This window comes from Lissotriton helveticus, chromosome 1_2 (genome assembly GCF_964261635.1).
Source record: "Lissotriton helveticus chromosome 1_2, aLisHel1.1, whole genome shotgun sequence".
NCBI classification, from domain to species: Eukaryota; Metazoa; Chordata; class Amphibia; order Caudata; family Salamandridae; genus Lissotriton; species Lissotriton helveticus.
In genome coordinates this window covers 161429600-161445398 of record NC_136058.1, presented here as the reverse complement: position 1 = coordinate 161445398, position 15799 = coordinate 161429600, and the positions used below count along the sequence as shown (strand labels likewise).

General features: G+C 45.0%; 1 protein-coding gene across 1 annotated transcript in view; it reads right to left on the bottom strand.

Moving 5' to 3' along the window:
* The window catches only part of LRP8 (LDL receptor related protein 8), a 1087241-nt gene that overhangs the window by 100586 nt on the left and 970856 nt on the right, over positions 1-15799 (bottom strand). The window contains exons 14-15 of the mRNA XM_078670496.1: positions 7202-7343; positions 4931-5083 (exon numbers count right to left, since the gene is read on the bottom strand). Coding sequence (XP_078526622.1) covers positions 4931-5083; positions 7202-7343 — 295 coding nt within the window. The remainder of the gene's footprint in view (positions 1-4930; positions 5084-7201; positions 7344-15799) is intronic.

The following is a 15799-nucleotide window of genomic DNA, read 5'->3' as shown; positions in this document are numbered from 1 at the left end:
CAGCGGAATTCTTTAAGAAAACAGCTGACTTACTAACGCGTCACCTCCTGGCCTTGTACGTTGAAGCTTACGACACAGGGAGCCTCCCTCGAGATTTGGAATTGGCCACCATAGTACCAATCCACAAACAGGGCAAGCCCGTAGAGGACTGTGCCTCATACCGTCCCATCTCGTTGCTGAATTTGGAGGTGAAGGTGCTGGCCATGATTCTGGCGGCACGCCTACGTACAGTCATCCCCGGCCTTATCCATGCAGATCAGTCCGGGTTTTTGCCGGACAGAGCGACAAAACTCAACCTTCGACGGACACACAACTGGCTTCAAGAGGTGAAGGATAGGATGGAGCCGCACTGGTTCATGTCATTGGACGCTGAAAAGGCGTTCGACGCAGTGCACTGGCCATTTCTTATGGCGGCACTGGGCCGGTTTGGCTTTGGTCCGAACTTTCGGAATTGGATAAGGCTGCTCTACGCGGCACAGAAGGCGCGGGTGCGAGTGAATGGATGCCTATCGCGGGAATTTAGAGTAGAGAGAGGCACCAGACAAGGATGCCCGCTGTCGCCGCTGCTCTTCACACTCACCATAGAAATATTGGCCGCCAGAATTAGACAAAATCCGGAGATTCATGGTTTTGCGTGGGGTGAGATAGGGGGGTCCCAGGAGAAAATCTCACTCTATGCGGACGATGTGTTATTATACATTACGAAACCAGAGGTAACGGTTGGGGCGTTGTTGAGAGAGCTGGAGGGCTTTGGGGCGATGGCGGGCCACACCATCAATTGGCATAAGTCTGTCCTGTACACACCGCAGGGGATGGCACAGGGGGTAGCACTGCCTGCCCGCCTGCTCATCACTGTGGAGCGATTCCAATATCTTGGGGTCTATATCTCAGTGGACGAGAAGGTCTCCTTCCAGAAGAATGTGGGCAGAATAATGATGGAGGCGGTGGAGGATATGACAAGGTGGAGGCAGCTGCCGCTCACCATCCTGGGAAGAGCGGCAATGTATAAAATGATTACTTTACCCAAATTCCTCTACGCACTTCAGAATGAATACTACCCACTCCCAGCCAACACCATTCCCAGAATTCACGCTGACCTGCGCTCCTTCATATGGTTAGGCAAACAACCACGCATCGCACTTCAGACACTCCAACGGCACCAGTATAATGGAGGGATCTCGTTACCGAATCTGGAGGCTTATTATTGGGCGGAACACCTAACTCCCGTAAATGATTGGCTCCATGCACCAGCGGACCACCCCACATACGCATTGGAAAGGCACAAATTGTCTGCACACAGTATACTCCACTATCTGTATGGCGGGAAAACAGGGAGAACGCTCTTGCCTGCGACAGCGATTACACTCCGAGCGTGGACAAGGGCCACGAAAGCCACGGGGTGGGAGGGGAGGTTGACACGTCAGACGCCACTATGGCACTGCACTTGGCTCACAGAACTTCGAAAACTGAGAGGCTTCTCCAGGTGGGACGACATAGGGATATCGACTATTGGGGACGTGGTCAGGAACGGTGAGCTGAAGTCGTTCGAGATGCTGCGGGCGGAATATGGCTTACACCACACACAACGATACAAACACTTACAGCTAGCGCATGCCTGGAACGCTCAGAAGGTATCACTACACGACATGCCAGAATACTCACCATTAGAAGGGAGACTCCTACAGGAACAGATGGTACACCAGGCAGTGTCCCTCACGTACAAGACACTCACAAACAATATGTTGGGGACACTGGCGAAACTTAGAGGGATTTGGGAGGCGGATGTAGGAGAAATGGAGGACCTAGACTGGGAGCTCATACGGATGCACCCACGTGAGGTGGCTATTAAATCGAGACTGAGGCTGATCCAACTGAACATCTTGCATCGGACATATTTCGATAGAAGGCGCCTCCTCAGGATGGGCAGGATAACGGACGCCACATGCCTTAGATGTAGAGCAGCCCAGGGAGACTTTTTCCACACCATCTGGTCGTGCGCAGACATACAAGTATATTGGTCACACATCTTCACTGAGTTGGGGGAGGTGCTGGAGGTGGAATTAACACTAGACCCGAAACTAGCACTATTGGGGATGGTAACGGAGGTAGACTTGCCACGCCCGCTTATCACTTTCCTGGTGCTGGCACTAGTGGTGGCCAAAAGGGATATTGCGAAATACTGGGGGGTGGCTGAGAGGCCAGCCATAGAGGAGTGGAGGAGAGGGCTGGACCTCTATATGGCAGCAGAACGGGTGACATACAAGGCGAGGGGCTGCCCCAAGAAATTCCGAAAGGTGTGGAGCAAGTGGAGACAGTACCATGGCTTGGAAGTGGGCGATCAGAGGCGACACAGGGAGGGAGGGGAAGGCGGAGAGGAGTAGAGGGGAACACCTGAAAACGATGTGTGCCTAAGGAGTGGCTGTGACTCAGGGATCAGGGAGGTACTACACACATTGGGTATTGCACGACAAATTGGATGGAGGGCATAGCTACTGTTTACCTATGCGTACTTGACACGAATGAAATAATGACTCTTTGATTGAGAGTCGCTAGACTTGACTGTTTTTCCTTCTAATGGGACCAGCTACCTGTTGTTTGATTCGTAAAGGGGGGTGGGGGGGGGGGAGTTGCGGGTAGAAAACGAAAAGCAGGATTGGTGAGATACATGTGGAGAGTGTCAGCCTTAGCATTACCTTACATTTCGTGCTGTTTCCGATGTTGCCGCCCGGCCCCAGGGATGTGGGCATGATGGCTGTGGTAGTGTGGCATTATTGTAACATTATTATGTGGTTTGGGGCTTGACACGCCTAAATTCATTTACTCCCTGCACAAAAATAAAGTTTAAAAAAAAAAAAATTAGGCACTGCACTTCTTGCTTATCTATTACCAAAAGAAAGGAATCTGCATACGCAAGTGTACTCTGCTCTATTTTTGACGTCCATGCAAATTCAGCAATTAACTTGTCCAAATGACACTCGAATGTCTCATCCTTATACTATACATGCCAATAGACCTGATTCAGGGGCAAGATTCCCACATTTTTAAGCCAAAAATGGCTTTGTTTTGGCTTCCCCTGCCTGAAATTGCCACTTCTTCAATAGAAATCAATGGGGAAAATACATACGCCGGATTAGTTTTTTTTAATCTCCCCTTGGCGTCCCCCAAGGATTGTTCCTCAGCCCCACCCTCTTCAACACGTACATGAATACATGATCCCCTTCGCCAACACTGTCAGATCACACGCACTCAACATCATCTCCTACACCGAAGACAGCCAGCTCATTCTCTCGCTGTCAGAAGGCCCCTTCACCACCAGAGCCAACTTCCACAGATGTATGATGAACGTTGCCAATTGGATGGAGGACAAGCTCAACATGGACAAGACGGAAGTTGTCATCTTTGGGACCACCTCCTCGCCATGGAATGACGCATGGTGGCTGCTAAACTCGGCCCATCCCCTGCCCCGAAAGACCACGCCTGTAACCTCGGCATCATCTTGGACAGCAAGCTGTTTGTGAAGAAACAGGTAAACACAGTCTAATCCGCCTGCTTACACAACCTGTGCGCGCTTCGCAAGATCTTCAGGTAGCTACCAGTCAACATCAGAAGGACCTGGTCACCAGCAGGCTGGATTACGGGAACACACTTTACGTAGGAGTCACCACACGCCTCCTGAAGAGACTACAGTCAATACAAAACTCAGCGGTCAGACTCCTCCCCGACCTCCCCAGATAAATCCACATCACACTCCACCTCATGAAGCTACACTGGCTGCCGATGCAGAAGAGATGCGAGTACAAGATGTTGACCCACGCATACAAAGGTCTGCACAACGAAGGACCAGCATATATCAACAAGTGCTTGAGCTTGCACCAACCGACCAGACACCTACGATCCCCCTCCCTCTTCCTTGCAGACACCCCCCGGATCCAGCGCGGTAACATCGGAGTACGCTCCTGATTACACTTGGCAGTCCAAGCTTGCAACGACCTTCCTCTGCACCTCAGGGCCGCCTCATGCCTCCAGCAATTCAGGAAAGGACTCAAGACCTAGCTGTTCAAATGAACAGATCACCACACAGCAGCTAGCAACTCCAACGCCTTGAGCCCTTCACGGGTAATTTGCAGTGATTTACAAATCCTTGATTGATTGACTGACTGACTTTCCTTTTCTAGATTGTTTACATGTATGTTACACTGAATAGTGCTCTGAAGCAGCTGCAGAGTATTAGAAGCACAATAGAAAGACCTTTTAACTAACAAATCAGTAAATAAATATGCAAATAAATAAACACATACAAAATAAATATTTTTGACAGTGCTGCCTTCAGGGACAAAAGACCCACCCACTAAGTTATGGACCATCACACAAACCCAACTCTTTCGTTACGCTAAAATGTGACAATTTTATAGCAATTGATTAAAAAAAATAATTAGTACATGTTTTATCTGATATTCAATACATTTATGTGAGCCCATTTGTAAACCTTGCGTGTTGCACTTTCTGATTATTGTATAATGTGTTTTTAAGCTGCTTGTTTTGCAAGCTAGAAACCCTGTCAACAAAACCATAAGTAGTATGATAATTTACGTTAATGAATGCTAATGTAGCAATATGAGGCAATGCTGGTGTTCTAAAAGTTGGAGGTAAATATAAAAAACGTAAGGATGAGCCGAGGAGGAATGTATTTTAATCTCTCTGGAGGAATTCGTGAAATGTTAATGTTTAATTCACTTTTATGCTAATGTAGACCTAATGTTATCTTTTAATTAAAATATGTTCTGAAACACAATAAAAGATAGCTGGTCTTTAAGTATGAATGAACGCTGGAAGTACAAAAACATTTTACCATTGCAATTAAAATATCACACAGAAACAGTCATGCTAGCCCGAAGGAGACTAACGGAAGTAAACATGCAATGACCTTTACCTTTTTGGCACTTCCTCATGTCGGGGGCAAGCTCCAGTCCATCGGGGCACGCGCACGTGTACTTGGGTGAATGGAGCGAGATCTGAGGTGCAGGGAGACAGAGGTATTCGCAGCCGCCATTTTCTTGAGATCCCAAGAGGCACGAGTCAGGCGCTGCTCAAAATACCAATACCACATAGTCAGATTATTGATATTTTTAATGGAAAAACTTAGTTGGCAAGATTAGAATTGCTCACTCATGAGCCATTGACATTGCAAATCAATTAACAGTTGAATGAAATAACATACTGACCAAAGTTCAAAAGTATTAATTTTTTCATAGGAAAAAAAAGAAACCTCTCTCGCAGTGCACTCATGCAGAAAGACCTCTCACCCTTCACTTGCACAGGTACGCCTATCGTCCTGCACAATATAAACACACTTTTCCATACATGCCAACATTTTAGAAGAGAAAAGTGGGAGATTTTGTAAATTTAATCAGGAAATTGTTTTTTTCCCATTGACTTCCATTGAGGCCTGAATCAGGTCTATTGTCCTGTATGGGACTAGAATGTGTGATGCTGCAGGATCGGATATGAGAAATGTAGATGTAGTTTTTTCCCCTTACCTGTCAGGAGCACGTAAAAAGCGATATATGGCAGACAGAGAGTGCGTGACAAAAATGTTGTGCATTGGCCTGCAGGTGCTGGTTGCTGGCAGTGAATACTATGAGTCCCACCACATCAGTCCCGCCTGAAGCCCTCCAAGGAATCGGGTTAATGAATGCAGGAATCGAGAGGCGGGAGACTAGTTTTGAAATCAGTAGTCTCCCGCCTGAATATCATACAAAAACACTCCTCCTTCAAATCTCACATCGGCACACCCCTCATGCTGCACTCATGAGGGCCCATCTCTCACTTTGTGCTCACACAAACACATTACTCACCCTTCACTCAGTCAAGTGCAACACTTACCCATTACTCAGTCAGGCTCACCACTTACCCTTCACTCAGTTAGGCTAACCACTTACCCTTCAGGCAGAAAGGCGCACCACTTACCCTTGATCAGATAGGCACTCGCTCACCTGGGCACATCACTCAGCCTATACTTACATCGGCCAACTCTCACATTGAGCTTATAAAGGTAGACATTTTCTCTTGCACTCACATGGGTACACCACTCACACTGCACGCACAAAGGCACACTGCTCTCACGAACACACCATTCACCCACATTCACATTGGACGCATCTTTCTCCGCTCTCTCGCACAGGTACAGTGCTCACCTCGCACTCATACAAGCACACCCTTCCACCAGCACTCCTCCAGACACATATCGATCGACTCACATGGGCTCATTGCTTACCCTGTGCTCACACAGGCTCAGCAATCAACCTGCACTCAGATGGGCACACTGCTCACCATGCACTCACACAGGCAGACAGCTCACTCTTCCGTCAGGCAGGCCCATGAGTCCCATTCAGGTAGACCCCGCTCACACAGACACCCGTTCACATTTTTGCTTTTTATTTGGATTGCTCTTCTGTTTAAATGCTCATGGACAACGTTTAAACAGGATGTTTTCCATAAAGACAGGCTCTTTTGGCCAATGGTGGCTAATTTGCATAGCCTTTGCATTCTCAATGTGTTATATACTTCAATATTTTAGGGGGCAATAATAAAATACAACACAGGGGATTATTGTGTCAGTCCTTCTAGATAACTGGAAGAAAAGCCTACTTTGTACAAGGGCTTTTTGGGCTGCAAACGGTTGCCGGAAGACCTTCATTAGCAAATTTTCAATTCCAAATATAGGTGTTTCCAAAGAACCCTTTTAAAAGTCTTTCGCATTCCAAGAGAAGAGGCTGGAATAGAGTATAAGGAATCTGTCACTTGATGGGTGAAAGAACAAAAAACCCTGATATGGTTAACCTTGTGGACAGATCAGAGAACAGCAATTTACAAAACACCCTTAATACTAAAAGTGAATTACTAGCACCTTTTAAGAAAACATCCATCATATAACTATGAGAATAAAGAGTAGATAGGGATTTTAAAAAGGACAGTAATCTTCATCCTTTGATAATTTCATGCAACTGTCTAGGTTTATGAATCACAACATCTTACTGTTTCATGTGTGTAGTAAAGCATCACCTGCGCGAAATAGAGTAAAATATTTTAAGCTAATTCCTTTCTCCACGCGTCACCAATGAAAAATCACAGGTTAGGAAATACTCTAAACTTTGTTGATACTAAGGAGGGGAGGAAGGGTAATAGTAACTCTGATGCTTGCCTCCAGGTTGTTTCAGTTCATGTAAGATCACAATGCCATGAGGGTTATTCAAATTTTCTGCCACGATGGAGATTTCCAGTCCATTCAACCTGTTAGCACTGAAGATTGCTTCGTTCTCAAGGTCAGTCCAAAAGACTTTATCCTGCAGATTGAAATAGACACACCGTCAGAAGTGACCAATAATGTGCACCATCAATATATATGACAAGGACTGACCTACAATAGGAACAATAAAGAAAAGCATTAAGCACAAAAATATTAACTATATCACTGTAAATTCAAGTTATTACATGTATTCCCTTACCAATAAAAACAGAAAAAGTGATCTTCAATCAAACATCTACATTTTCTTTCAAGGGTGGGCGTAACTCGTGAAGTGCAATCACATGGAATTCCCCCCAAATTCTGCAAGATTACGTGGAATTAAATGAAAAGAGTAAACTTGAATTTAGTGCTATTTTCTTAATGCAAAACTGCCTGCGCAAGTCCAAAATAAACGTGAGGATGCATTTTGCTCTAAGAAATAGCGCTGAATGCAACAGAACATGAATAACAAGTGGGGGCAGCTGCTTGCTCTTGCTAAATGTGCCTTTTAGGTAGGATTTCCCCCAACTTACTCCCGGCATCTGCAGGGCCGGACTGGCCATAGTGGGCACTGGGCAATCCCCCGGTGTGCCGCACGGGTGGGGGCCGGTTTTAGGCCCCTGGGGGCCGATTTTGCTGCAAAATCGGCCCTGTACCAAAATCGCCCGAAAACCGGCCCTGGGAAACTGCTCGGCGGCACCTCTAACCTCCCCGAGTGGGGGGGGGGGAGGGGGGACGGGGGGGGGGAGAGGACACTAGACCGTCACCACAAGGGGGGTCGAGCACTTTGCCAGGGCCGGTTGTGGTTCCCAGTCCGGACTAGTTTCTAAGCGCAAAATGTGCCCTCCGGTCTAAAATGGACGTGAGGATGTATTTTGTGCTAAGAAATAGCTCTGAATGCGACAGAGTACGAATAGCAAGTGCCAGCAGTTTCTTGCACTCGCTAAATGTGTTCTCGCTGTAGAATTTTTCCCCCAATTTACTTTTACTCATAATTGCGTTATTATCAGTAATTCCACGTTAAAGAGTAATGCGGCATTACCAAAAGTACTCCGATTACTCCTGCATAATTGAAATGCTGCCCAGGCCTATATTGGGATGAGTGGCCGCTGTGTTCACATATATTTTATATTGAACATTTCCTCTGTACGTCAGCTAGAAACTGAAAAGTGTGATTGAGACAACCATCTTGTATGTGCAAGTATATGCACAGTAGGATCTGTGCAAGTCCTATATGCAGTTCTCCACTTTCCTAAAATTAATTCTATAAATTGAGGGCTGTGTGCAGTAGCTACAGCCTGTTTGATACGTTTGTGTTCATGAACTTTAATTGTAGGTCCCTCTTTGGTGCTTGTACGCATAACACTTAAAAAGTGTTTTTAAATGAACTGTTCATCGAAGGATTGGTCGAAGTGGAGACATTTGCCGAAGGGGAACTGTTGGTGTTATCCAGAAAAGGAAAATGTTCGATGCCTGATCTAAGTTTCTTCATTCTCTGTGAACCAATTCCCTAGAGTACTGGAGGGGGGTGGAGAGGAAAAGAGAAGCAGAACTGAACTACAGAAAAGACAATTGTAAAGGCTCAGAATCACACACGAAGGCAAAGAAGGTTATTTGATCTGAAAAGCCGGACTACAGGATAACAAAACAGGAATACGACCGAACTCAGTAGCATTTTTTATTCACCATCCGAAAACCAGAACTTGTTAAGAGTCTCAGGACCTGGTAGTCTGATGTGTCAGTGATTGAACCGTAAGGTGTGCAGTGGTCAAAGACACATGGGCCATTGGAGACGTTCTGGTGACATACTGTATTAATGAGGATTCAGTATATTTCCAAGAGCATATGACCTTACAACAAAGTATACTTGAAGTCTTGCTGAATTAAAAAAAGTTAAAACCCTTAAGTAATAAACTATTTAATAATTCAAATGAAAAAAACATGCTTAAGAACTTGTCCAGACTTTGAGTGACAATGAAGGTGCGTTGGAAGAGCCATATTCTAAGGTTCATTCGCGTGAAAAAGGAGCGCGTGGACGTTGTCCACTGAGGCCGGGATGATAGGTTTTCATCCTCTAATAAAAACCCACTGTCTCCACTCATGCTTCATATACTTGGACCTAATGTTCATACAAACAGCCTATTATATATATTGGCAAGATATTTTACTTGGCTATTATTATTAAGACCATATCCATGCATACTTATTGCACGTCTTCAACTCACATTCTACTATTACAAACGCATGGTTTAATATGTTCCAGATGTTTTGGAAAGCAGATATCTTGGTTTGGCGGATCTTAGTTTGAATTTGCAATATAGTTACCAACACAATATTTAGCTTCAAGCTGACGTATTTTGGAACAAGTCACCGATAGAACATGCTAATGTGTGTTTAGCATGATTTTCAATTTAACAGGTAATCCATGCTGTATTCACAAATCCAAGAGTGAATTTGTAAAATCTGGGCCTAGGTTGTGTGAATCAGCCTTCAGATCACCTGTATGACGCATGCAACAAGCATGGCCATGTGCTATGTCCTGTTTCAGTTGGCTACATGGGCATGCCATGCACTTCACTTTAGTGCGCGTAGGGCAAGAACTTGCACCATGTCCTCTGATTTCTAGATATATGGGCAATGGGCTCGAAGACCATGGACTCTATAATAGAGGATACTATTAGTTAGGTCATACATAATTTTATAAGTAATGTAATTGATCACATCAGCCATATTGCCTTATGTTAGTTTATAAGTAGCGCATGAGTTAAGGTTTCGTAGGTAACCATAACTGGTGAATTTCAGCAGTTTTAAGGGTTAGTTTTAATCATAACCTCATTTCAACTTCAAAAACATTCAGGAAATGTAAAAGGGGTTTATAGTGTATGTTTTAGTAGGTAAGCATGTTATACCACTAACAAGAAGAAATCAGTGCAATTCTTGAATTTTATATTGCTAGCCTTTGTGTGTTCGTTCTCGTTTCTTATTCTTTTTTTTTCTCTCTCTCTCTCTTTCTCTTTCTCTCTCTCTCTCTCTCTCTCTCTCTCTCTCTTTGACACTGTGCATTAAGCATGCTCGCAGAGCGAGCTCTGTTGTCATGAAAACTGGGTGCTTTCGCATGCTATGTGAACAAATGCTTGCCATGCAGGGACTGGGTATAACCTGCGATCAGTATCCATAGCTGCAGTGCCCACTGGTATGAGTTGTGTCTGTACCCTGCAGGTAGTGGGTGCATGGCATAACCTGCGGTCAGTCGCGTGTAACCAGTTCCCATGTTAGAAGCACCCGCAAGGCATGGCCTGCAGCCATATCCGTTAACCCACCAATTCTATCAGCTTTACCTTGAAGGCACTGCCTGTTGCATTTCCCTGTGCTCGGAGGGCATGGCCTATGGCCTAGTCCTCTGTTCAGCACCCAGTTTTTCCAGACACTGATTAAAGACTTGACTTTTGAACGTGCTTGGTACCGGGTACCTATATCTACAACACCCATAGGGTATGGGCTGTTGACATGCCTTGCAGGTATCGGGAACAGGCAATGGCAGGTATCTAGGCCCTGTACAAGTTAATTCATTACAAAAGAACCGATATGCCATGGCCTGCCACCATGTGCGCTTTCTACTTCTCCTGACCTGCTGTGGATACTGGTCAGAGGGCATTCCTCAAATCAACGCTGTGCACACAGTGTTCATGACTACAGTACCAATATAGATATGTCCTGCATACACAGGGCCCATGGAATGACCAAACACCATTCACTCTGCCTAGTGCTGGGCCCACAGTACGCAATGATATGGTCCGCACCAACATCCTCTGCCTTGTACTTCGAGAACACTGCAGGTGTGCATTCCCTGTGTCCACAGCAATCATCGGGTAAGGGCTGCAACAATTCTTGGCATCCAGCTCCCTGACTGCAGTGCATATAGAGCAAGGCCGCTATAACGGGAGCGTGGCCCAAAATGTGTTTATTGGTCGGCTAATCAAATAATTTTGTTTTCTTCAAACAAAGTAATTTTCAACCCTTCAGGGTGTGTCCTGATTCCCCATCAAGGTGGAGTGTCTACCTTCCATCACTGTGACTTGTCTCCTCACATTTTGTTTTTCTCACCTAGGCCCTTGCAGCTTATTTGAGGCTAGCAAACTAAAGATATCTGCCGGAGCAAAAAGGCTCAACTCCTGGCATTCCATCACATGGCCAGTTCTGATACAAAATTAAATAAGTGTAACCAGATGGCTAACCCAACAGTCTTGTTTATAATGGTTTTGCACTTTTTAGGACTCGCGTTGACAGCGTATGCGCACAGTCTCTTCAAGACATTTTGTTTACTGTTAGTGGGCTTGAACCCCTCCCATTACTTACCATTGGTGTGCTTCAAATCTACTCTAAATTGCTTTCTTTGTGCTGATCAGTTCTGCGGTCGGCACTTCCCTATTCTTGCCCAGCTAAAGTACTTGTGCCCTTATAGTGCTCGCACTTTTGGGACCTATTTTTTTTTTTTTTTGAGCCACTCTAGAGCGTGAATCTTTTCTAGATGGCTCTGTCGTTTGCTTGTTGTTTTAGGCTGTCCAGCTTAACTTCGTCTCGTCAGTACTCCATATTTGTAAACAGGCCTTTAATTCTTGTTCTTATTTTGTCTCATTTCTTTGCATTCAAAGACAGAGGTAACATTTCAGGCTTTGTATTCCGAGGGAACTTGGTGTTTACTTTCCTTTCGTTGACTTTAAAGTGAGAGAATTTATGTGACAGTCCATCCTGTTGAGCCGACCCCAACCTACTCCACTCCATTCCAAACTATCCTACTCTAATACACCCAGTCTAATCCACTCCAAGTACTACGCTGCAGGAAATCCACCCCACTCCAACCTCCCTCACTCTACTCTAATCCACCCAATCTACCCACTCCAAGTACACCACTCCAATCTTCTCCACTCCACCCCACCCAATCTAATATTCTTCAATATACCCCACTTTACTGTACTCCAATCCACCCATTCCAATCTGCTCCAATCTACCTCACTCCACTCTACCCCAATCTACCCTGATCTACCCCACTATCTACAGCAATCCACCCATATCTTCTCCTATCTACCCCAACCCACCCAAATGTACCCCACTACACTGCAATATACCCCACCCCACAATCTACCTTACTCCACTACAATCTACCCCCACTCCAATCTACCCCAATCCAATCTACCTCATTCCACTACAATCTACCCCACTAGTCTACCCCAATCTTCCCCACTCCAGCCTACCTCACTCTACCCTAATATACCCCACTACAATCTACCCCACTGTACTCCACTCTAAACAAATCTACCCCTATCCACTCTAAACAATTACCCCACTCAATGCTACCCAATCTACCGCACACCACACTACTCTAAACCAACTGACCCCACTCCATGCTCCCCCAGTCTACCCCACTCCTTAGTACTCCAATCTACCCCATTTCACTCTACCCCACACCACGCAACTAACGTTCAGCCATGCTGAACAGCAGCCACACTAGTGTCCAACATGGCTAGAACACATTGCTAAAGGTAAATGCTCTAGCATAGGTGAGCCCTATTGGCTTTGCCGATGCATGTTTAGGGAGATTTTGCTAAAAACGAGAGGTATTACAGCAAACCACAAAGGGAAATCCCTAGGGCTAAGCTTTGGGAATGTGCTACAATTAACATTTGTCTGTGCAGTTTTTAAAGTTTGTAAACATTGTAAGTCTGTCAACGTTGGAATTGTTTTTCTATTAGCAAAATTCCTCTAAGAATTTTTTTCCCACAAAACAAAAAAAAAAGGGTTTTGTGAAGTAACTTTACTGCAAAAATAGATTTTTGTAGGGGTTTTCTAACGCAAGGCCTACGTTTGAGAGATTCCATTGCCTGATTTTTTCCAGAAAACTTTGTTACTTTCACGAACCTTCAGAATTGTTGCAAAGTTTTACAAACAACTTGACAAAGGCTTTGTAACGTTTCACACCTCATAAAATTGGCCTTCATGGCAAATCTGAAGATGAAGATACTCCTTCCCATGTTTTTTTTTTACAATATATTAACAAAGTTATATAAGTGGCAAACACTTCAGAGCTCTGATAGCGTTGTTGTAGCTTAAGAACAATCTTAACAAAAACATTTTATTTTGGAACTTCGAATGCAGAAAAATAACTTTTGCAAAACATATGCAGATTCGTCACACAGACGAATCTGCAAAAGCACATTTGAAGCAAGTGTGTTTCGTCTGGTGTAAATGTATTTACTCCTAACCAGGGACAGCTGATGCCCCCTCTTTGAAACTAGTGAGGCGAGCAAAGCGCCACACCACTCCCAAACAAACAAAATTAACCATCCCCTCCCTCCAAAAGGCCAAAATAAAAGAAACCCTCCCTCCAAAAGCCCAAATACAAACAACCTTTTCCTCCAAAAGCCCAAAATTAAACACAAACCCATGCATTACACATGTAATATAAATATAAGTACGTTGTACTTACCCACGGGCTACGACTCGTCCTCCTCAGTCTTCTCTTGCAGTCTGTGGCAGAAAGAGCTCCCCTAACCAATCCAGCCGCTGCTCTCATGCTGTTAATAATCATGAATGGAGGACCAGGATTGGATGGAGCGGGTTGCACCAGCACGCCTTCAAGCCCTGGAGGTCTATGCCTGCTCTCCACCCAGATGTCTAAGACTGCTGCATGGAGAGCAGCAAAGTGCGCATGTCAGGCAGGCCGTCGTAAGACAGCCGGACAAACTGACATGCATACTTTGCAGTGTCTGCCCAGTCCTCCAAGCTGCCAATTAGCAGCAGAGCACAGTCAGAACACGCCCCCATTTCTCCTGGCTCGGGGGCAGGCTGGAAACTGCTGCGAGCCGTACTAAGGTTTAAAAAATGAAATGCTAATGAAATCATTTTGTTGCCATTTTATTTTCAACACTTCTGCGGCTCGCATTGGGTGGAGGGGCGACGCTACCCAATAAAGAAACAACTGCTGCTCATAACAAAATAATCTCTACCGTGAACCTATAGAGCAGTCTGTCCAGAAGCAAGTACTCTAGACACACCTGACAGTGGGCAATGACCTTAGCTCGAGGATACAAACATTATATGTCACTATGGCATTTTCATATGTATTATAGCGTTTAACAGTATCTTTTTTCAATTTCTTTTTTTTTTAACATCAATATGTTTAGTCCATCATCTTACATCCATTGCGAACAATAATCTTTTATGGGTCTGTAAATAGGGAGTTTTTGTGTGAAAATTGGGAAGTTCTCCTGGGAGTTATCACATTTTGTTTCCCTACTCATCAGTGCATAATAAGAAACACCGCTGATTAGTCAGCACAACATCCCAAACGCATTTGCAAGCGGCGCAGTCGTAAATCAGGCGCCTCAGGAGGCTGCTGATTAAAGCCTGCGGAGTCGATGAAGGTGTGAAGACAACAACTGAGGGAAACATTTAGAAAACATCAGCAGACTCGCCCACAGTGTGCCAACAGTGAGATGAAGCCAGAGCAGGCATCGCGAAGGCGCAGTGATTTAGTTGGGCAATCTGCCTGTCTCTGGGGCGCAGGCGTCAATCACAGTAAAGGGATTCATTCTGGTGGCACACACATTACACGCCTAACTCCGTTGTTCATCACCGACACCTTCAGGCACAACACTCTGTTGCTCTTGCCAACATCTTACGTTGTCATGAGTAAGAAGGCGGTGGGTTTAATTAAAAATGGCTGCCAAATTATTATTTTTTTATTTATTATTTAGAAGTTTTCTATAGCGCTAACAAGACCCGAAGGTAGCAGAGCGCTTTACAGTAAGAGGAAAGGCATGGTGAGCAAAAAGATACGTAACACATAAAGGCAGTCCTCAAGACAATGTTGGGGGAGGAGAAGTTCGTAACAGTAGGCCTTTTGGTAGAAGGATACAGAGATAGCACATAGTTCAGAGGGAGATCCTAGTTATCTAGGACCCAAGGAACGGGTGAGGAACAAGGATTTGAGTTGGATCTTGAAGTCCGGATAGGAAGGTAGAGTTCTGATATGAGGGGGGATAGAGTTCCATATTTTGGGGGCATTTCCAGTGAAGGAGCAGTCCGCAGTTTTCTTCTTTCTGGTTTTTGGTGGGATGAGCAACAGGGAGTTGGAGCTTCTCAAATATCTGCTTTGGCCTGCTTTTTTGAGCTTGTTAGCCAAGTATTCTGGTTTACCGGTGTGGAGGGCCTTGTGTGTTAGGCAGGCCGTTCTGAAGGAGCTACGCATTTCGACCGGGAGCCATTCAAGTTCTTTGAGTGCTGGGGAGATGTGGTCAAATTTTTTGCATCCTGTGATCATTCTTGCTGCCGCATGTAGTGTTGTTTTTAATGGAGCCAAGTGTGATTTGGGTATGCCTGTAAGGATTGAGTTCCCATAGTCCAGTCTAGATAGAACTAGAGATTGGGTGGCTAGTTTGAGGTCTTTGTTTGGAATAAAAGGTTTTATTTTATTCAGCAGTCTGAGGTTGAAGAAAGCACTTTTTGCCGAGTTCT